Source organism: Orycteropus afer, unplaced genomic scaffold (genome assembly GCF_000298275.1).
Source record: "Orycteropus afer afer isolate SDZICR_OR568_19922 unplaced genomic scaffold, OryAfe1.0 scaffold00071, whole genome shotgun sequence".
NCBI classification, from domain to species: domain Eukaryota; kingdom Metazoa; phylum Chordata; class Mammalia; order Tubulidentata; family Orycteropodidae; genus Orycteropus; species Orycteropus afer.
The window spans coordinates 7,890,175-7,897,825 of record NW_006921658.1 but is presented as its reverse complement, the minus strand read 5'-3'; the positions used below and the strand labels follow the sequence as shown (position 1 = coordinate 7,897,825).

The following is a 7,651-nucleotide window of genomic DNA, read 5'->3' as shown; positions in this document are numbered from 1 at the left end:
TATATTTGACACTAGAATTAAGCTCAGTGAATATGAGAATTTTGGTCTGTTTTATTCTTTGATTTATCTTTAGCACCTAGACCCATTTTTTACCTGCATATAGCAGGAACTCAGTATTTATTGGATGTTGAGTGAATTTGTAGACTCCATGTATTTGTCATTTTAAATAACCATTAAGCCTGGCATGTTAATATACACATATGTTTATATTAAAAAAAACTCACTGCCGTGGAGTCGGATACAACTTATAGCGACCCCTTCTTGGGTTTCCGAGGTGGTAACTACTACAGAAGTAGATTGCCCAGTCTTCCTTCTCAGGAGTGGCTGGTGGGTTTGAACCTCCAGCCTTCTGGTTAGCAGTCAAATGCCTTAGGCACTATGCTACCAGAGCTCCCAAAACATACGTATATAACATATATAACATACATACACATATATATATAACATATGTAATCAATATGTATAATAGTTTACTATCAGTGGACATTTACATTGCTTCCCATTTTTAGTTTCATGGATGCACCACTGGGAACGTTTTAGTACAAATAATTGTTTTTGTAAGGGGGTATTATTTGTTGCTAGCTGCTGTTTAGAAAAGATTGAGTTAATTTGCACTACCACTGGCACTGTGTAAGTACACTTTCCCTTTCGTATTCCTTCTAACAGGGTTCCGTATCATTGCTATTTTAAACCATGAGTTATATACTGCAATTTTAGTTCACATTTCTTTAACTGCTAGTGAGGCTGTATATCTTTGCATATTGTATTTTCTTAGGGGTTTTTTTTTTTCCCTTTGGTAAATTATCTCTTTAGCATCTTTGATTGCATATTGAATAAAATCAAGGTGTTAGTTTTATATCTGTACAAATCTGTGCATTTGGATGGAAAACTGCTGTCATATCCTAATTTATCTCCCCACCCTCTGCCTTTCTCTACTGTAATCAACATTAGCTTTATACCTAATCTTTCCAAAACAATGTTTCTATACTATAATTCTCCAAGTCAGAAAACCTCAATTGCCTGCCAAGTAAGTGTAAGTTCCTCACCTTAAAACAGAATTTCCAGCTTTTTGTCTTTTGCCCATGGCCTAATTAAACTATTTGGCATTCCCAGAGGTCTCTGAATGCCTTTGTGCCACTAGCTCTTTGCTCATTCTGTTCCCTGTAGCTGAGCCATTAGTAGAGAAAATAGGCAGAGTGAGGTTCTCTGTGCCCAAAGTCACAGAGCCAGTAACTGGCCAAGGCAACATTTATAATATTGTTTAGAAAATGGATTCAGTGTTCCAATTTGCAAATCCTTGAACTCTTTTCCAGCAACTAGTAAGGGACATCTTTGTTTCAAACATGCAGGCTTTTAACATGATAACCGTATTTTAATACTGCATTAATCAATTAAATTGCTTACATAATGAGACTAGGAAGTCCTGGCTTTTGTTACGTGACTCCTTCTAACTTCCTAGTTTACTAATTTCTGATGTATTTTCTTTAAACTGGTTTTCTGTACTCAGCTTGGCATGAATTGTTTCTATGTAGGTTATAACATCTGTAAAATTAAAAATTCAAAAAGCGTTTGATCCTTTAACGGTCACAGCTCTACCCTCCACTCCCTGCTTACCTACCTCTTCCCCTAACCACTTCCTCTGCTGTCTGTGTCCAAGCAACCAGGCCTGATTGTAGTTCTCTGAAGATAACTTCCTGTTTGTTGCTTCCTTCCCTTTGTTTATGCTTTTCCCACTGCTTGGGATTCCTCCCCCTAAGAAATTAATATGCATCCTATGGGAGAAGCTCAGGTACCACCTGCCCTAGGAAGGAAGCCTTTCCTGACCAACATGAGCCAGATTTGATATTCTTGTCTTGTTCTTCCTCAGTGCTTTTGTGCCTGTCTTTTTCACGTGAGCTCCTTGTGTGTAGTGACTGTCCGCTATTCATCTTTGTACCCCTTAGTCCAGTGCTTGGCACAGAGTATGTACTCTGTAAATATATAATGAATGAATGAATTGGCAAAATATGAAAATATGAAGTATTTTATTTAAATTAAGCAAGTTTTTCTGACTCATTTCTATATAAATTCTATTATCCTTAAGTAATACGTCTCAAAGTAGTCTCATTTTTAGAGGATTGATGATCTTTTAAAAGAGTTTTTGGTTAAAGATAATAGATATAGCCACTCAGTAAGATCTGATGACACAAATGCTTATTACCTAAGTCCTTGGCATTTCCATGATGTGTGGGAATAGTTTTATTTTTAAAATTTTCTTTTCATTTTCTGATAGTACCTCGTATTTCTAAAAGAAATGACAGCTGATCTTCAATTATGGGTTTTGATGCATGTAAGCTGAGGAAGCTAACTTAGAATAAATATACTCTTGAATAGAGGTAATTGCCATTATGAAAAATAAACATGTGAGGATAAACTTTGCACTGCAGGGATGTAGAAGAGTCTCAGGACTCTCCTCACCACAGTCTTTAGTCCTACCCTTCAGAGATGGATTGAAGAGTTTTCCTAAAAAAGAGAAAGAAAAATTCTATGGACTAAACTTTGTTTCCTTTGCTTTTGGAATGTCTATAAATTACCAGTACATGGTAACAGTACAGTACATGAAAACTGTGTATTAAATCAATTTTATATTATGTGCTTCTATCTTTAAAATTAAATTTTTGTAAAACTGGAATGCTGTTAAAAATGCAAAAAATGAAATTTACAATGTTCCTGTATGTAAATAATCTGCAATATTGTTTGCTAAGACATTAAATTATTTTTGACATTAAGTGTATCTTCAAGTTGTAGTGACAATTACATCCATAGGAAAGGGATTTAATAGGCATTTCCTCACAATCTCAATGTGGGCAGCTATCGGCATTTTCCTGACGTGTTTAATCTTCATTCCCTTTAAAATGTTACTTTGTTGTAACTATATTCAAAGGCTGGGTCGATTGATCCCCTGCAAAATACACTTGAAGGTTAAGTAACTACAGATCTCAGCTAATCCCGTGTAATCTGCTATTACTAAATGGATGTTTGCATTCCCGGCACACCAGTTTCTGAATGTTTAAGATTTGGCTTTTACCTTTTGTTTACATTACCTCTAAAAGGAGTGATGCATGTATTTGTAAGTCTTTGCATCATACTTAGCTTTATGGAAGAGGTGTGCTGTTCGTGTCCTTCACAGTGCACCTGCAATTATCACGGCAGAAATGACGGAACCGGATCAAGGTATGCTTCCCTTTTTGTTACCAAGTATTCTAATTATTCCTAAAGAGAGGACTCAAACAAGGTGCCTTAGCCTTATTTTGAAGGTAAATTGTTTGAGTGTTAGAAATCAGAAGAGAGAAGGTGAAAATTACATACTCTTTGGCTTATTGAGATTAATATTGGTATATTCTATTTAGTTGCCCAAACTTCCTCATTGTTTTCATTTTGACCAGTTTGACCAGTGTAACTCTTAAATCCCCACAAATCATTTGATACTCTCAAATACATTTATGTTACAAAAATATCCACATACTCATGTTCATAAAATGTCCTTTTCAGGAAGTCACACCATTTCTGTGTGTGTGGCCAGCTCTGTACTTGATTCCAGAAAGCTTAAGGAGGCTGGGTTCATCAAAGCTGCTTGACATGCCCAGACCATTTCTTTCATGTTTTTCCATTTTGTCTTGAGGAGTATTCATACCAACTCAATAGACTTTAGGAACCTAGAAGAAAGATCACAAGAGTGAAGTTAGATTCATATAAGAATTTTTCTTTTTAAGCTAGTAGAATTGACAAAGTAAAGCAGCTTAAGATACATGCATCTTCACTACTGCAGACAATTAGGGCCTCACAGATAACCTCTGCGTTGCTTAACATTTACTTATGAAGTGAAAATAATTATGTGTATCAGAGCCCTTCTACCAGAAGTTAAATGCAGAATGGAGCTGGGTTAGCCAAATATGTAGATCTTGATTTTTCTTTCTTTCTTTTCTTTTTTTTTTTGAGAGACTGTTTAACAACAAAATTAGCTGTTTTGTGACTTGTGACTTATGACTTGGTTGAAGTCTCTTCAATAAGTGTCTTAAATAATTTTTTAAAAGATTCACTCCATCTGTGACTTAAAACCTTAAAACAAATAAAATAACAAAAACACATTTTTTATTGCTATGTTGAGTTATTATATATACTTAACCAATTCTTTATATCTTTTTGAAGTACTCACTGGGTGGTTAAAGACAATGAGAAGAATATGACACATTTAAGACGTATTTGCCAAATATATGCAGCAGTTAATAACTCAGACTAGGGTGACAATGACAATGCAATGACAGAAGCCATTGAGTTGATTCCAACTCATAGCGATCCCCTTTGGGTTTCTGAGGTGATATCACTATGGAAGTAGATTGTCCAGTCTTCCTTCTGCAGAGTGGCTGGTGGGTTTGAACCTCCAGCCTTCTAGTTAGCAGTCAAACACCTTAGACACTATGGTACCAGGCTAGGGTACTTTTGAGAAATATTTCCTTCTCCATAGGGTCCCCATTATTTGGTGTATTTTATGAAAATCATAGAATATTATGCCTGGCAAGAACTTTAGAAATAATTTAGTTCTACCTTTTTCATTTTAGAAATGAAGAAACTAAACTGTACAGAGAGTAAGTGACTTTTCCAAGGTCCTATAGTTGAGTTGCTGCAGTGACGGTTGATAAACATGCTAGGTCTTTCACTTGCAGTGCAGGCTTTTTTTTTTTTTTGGTCCCATTACAGCACACTGGAATGCTGACTTGTTTGGAAGCTGTTATCGTTCTGGTATAAAGTAGCACTAGAATTTGTAATGTAGAATACAGATAAAGAGCTAGAGATGTTCTAGAAAGTTTCAATGATTCTGTAGGGTCTTTCCCTAGAGTTACAGAAAAGAGTTGCTACTACCAGTAATTGTGCTTTATATGGCTTCCTCCTTTCATATTATGCTGGCTATTAAGATTCAGTGCTTTAATACTATGTGTCTTACTGAATATCATTTTTTTGTTATTATTTGCTACTTGTATAATGTATTTTATAATGTATAAAATGCTCTGTAAAGTTTATTACTCATTTGCAGCAACCCTTTGTAAGTGAGTATATAAATAGGAGACAAACCTCGTTCAGGTTAAAATGAATCTAAATTCTTTGATCCCTCAAACTTTCAGTCCACCCGTGGGACAGGCTTGTTTTTCTATGCCTGTTTCACACATGCCAGTAAACAAGATCACAACGTGACTTGCTGAAGGTCACCTAAGTTAGTGAGTGGGAGAAAGGAACAAACTTGCAGTTTCTGGTTTATTCCTTAGATGGAAAGCAATACACAAGTCACGGTACTCAACTTTAGACATCTAGTGTTAACACATTTTTTTTTCTTTTAATATGAAATGGTCCTCTTAAAAAGCTCAATTTGTAACTTTCACAGGGGCTTCTTTTAAAATGGATCATTTCCAAAAGAGGTTAAGATTATGCATTTTGGAATTTGTTTGGACAGTTACGGGTTTGAAAGGTGGCGCTGTGACCTCAAGAAGCTACCTGAGGTTGGTGAGCCTCAGTTATTCTGTCTGTAAAAATGGGGTTGGTGACCTGAATAGCACTTATTCTGTGCCAGGAAGATGTAAAATTTCATCTACTTCAGTTAATTATCACAGTGGTGCCAAATGGGAAAATGATGTAGAGAGATTGGCAAAGTGGCTTTCCATGGCCACAGAGGAGGTGGTAGATTTTAGAAATGACCTGACTCTAGAGCTGGTGCTTTTACTCATTACCTAATTACCTTATAGGGCTCTTTTGATGATAAATAAGGCTCTAGTGGCATAGTGCCTTAGGCATTTGACTGCTAACCAGAAGGCTGGAGGTTCAAACCCACCAGCCACTCCTCAGAAGGAAGATTGGGCAATCTACTTCCTTAGAGATATCGCCTTGGAAACCCGAAGAATGGTCACTATGGATCAGAACCGACGTGACTGCAGTAAGTTTGTTTTTTTTGGTAATGCACGTGAGGAGTGTTACAGAGGCCAGGCACATGAGGAGAACCCCATAAACATTAAACTGAACTATATGAGATTACTGATATTGGACCACTTTTGACCTACAAAAATGACCATTTCATATGGCTCAGTCTAATAGTAACTGCTATCATGATGATTATGATGAAGAAAAACATGATGAGGAATTAATTATTAATGAACAGTTTAGCCAGACTGAATAGCTATTTCTAAAAACCGAATGGGGAATGAAGATTGACATATGTATCATATAAGGATTATTTTCAAGTGGGTCTCAGAAAGCAGGTTTCTTTCCATTGCTCTTATTGTTACAGTAGGTTGGTGCTCTGCAATGACCTGGATATGAACGAAGTCCCCATGAACATCCCCGTGGACACTGTAAAACTTCGCATAGAGAAGACTGTCATTCGCAGAATCTCTGCCGAGGCCTTCTACTACTTGGTGGAGCTTCAGTACCTCTGGGTGACTTGCAATTCTGTGACTAGCATTGACCCCAGCAGCTTTTACAACCTAAAGCAACTGCATGAGTTGCGCTTGAATGGGAATTCTCTGCCTGCTTTCCCTTGGGTATCTCTGCTGGAGATGCCCCGTCTAAGGACCCTGGATTTGCACAATAACAGAATAACGAGAGTGCCAAATGAAGCAACCAGGTACCTGAAGAACCTCACTTACCTGGATTTATCAAGCAACAGATTAACCACGTTGCCACCAGATTTCCTGGAGAGCTGGTCTCATTTCTCAGCTGAAACAGCTTTTAGAAGCCTGGACCTTGCACTGAGAAGAATTATTCTTGGTAAACTCACAGGCCCTAGACTTCTCATGTCCAGATAATTTGTAGTGTATATATACCCTTTAGTTGTCCAGTCTTTTAAAATCTATTGAAATTGGTTTCTTACTCTACCTGCACTTTAAAAAAAATAATAGTAATAATGTGTTTTCAGCAAAGGTTTGCACAACAGATTAGGTTCCCATGCAATGATTTCTACACATGTTGGTCAGTGACATGGTCACGTTCTTCATAATTAATGAACATTCTAAATATTTCCATCTGGTTGTTCTGTTTCCATTAATCTAATTTTCCTGCCCCCTTACCCTCTTATCTTTGTTTTAAAGTAATTGTTGATCATTTGGCCTCATGTAGGTGATTTTTAGAAGGAGCACAGTACTTAAGGGTGATAGTCGTTATTTTCTGAGTCAATTTTTTATTTAGCTTCAAGATGACCTCTGGGATTACTTTCAGTTCAGAGTCTGAAAACTGTCTCAGGGCAGTAGTCTCAAAAAGTCATCCAGTCCCAACTAGTCCAGTAGATCTGGTTCTTTTTTCTTTTTTTAGGAAGTTGAGGTTGTGCTCCACCCACGTTTTTCTCCCATTCTAGCAGAAAAATCTCCTGTAACCCTGGTTAGAATGGTAGCCAGGAACCATGTAGTTCTTCTGGTTTCAGGGTAGTGTATTCTCTGTGGTTTGTGTAGACTATTTGTTCTGTAGACTACTTTCTTCTTTGAGTCTTTGATTTCCTTCTTTCTGCTTACAGGACCATTGTCTGCCAACCCTGTACATGTTCTTGGATACACTCCCCATTTCATAGGCATACCTAATAGTTCAGCCTGTCCACCCATCTCTCCACCCATATACCCATGTTTGCCTTCACTGA

General features: G+C 37.1%; 1 protein-coding gene across 1 annotated transcript in view; it reads left to right on the top strand.

Moving 5' to 3' along the window:
- Positions 1-3,097: 3,097 nt before the first annotated feature.
- LRIT3 (leucine rich repeat, Ig-like and transmembrane domains 3) overlaps positions 3,098-7,651 on the top strand; it is a 27,045-nt gene continuing 22,491 nt past the window's right edge. The window contains exons 1-2 of the mRNA XM_007940752.1: positions 3,098-3,213; positions 6,317-6,792. Coding sequence (XP_007938943.1) covers positions 3,098-3,213; positions 6,317-6,792 — 592 coding nt within the window. The remainder of the gene's footprint in view (positions 3,214-6,316; positions 6,793-7,651) is intronic.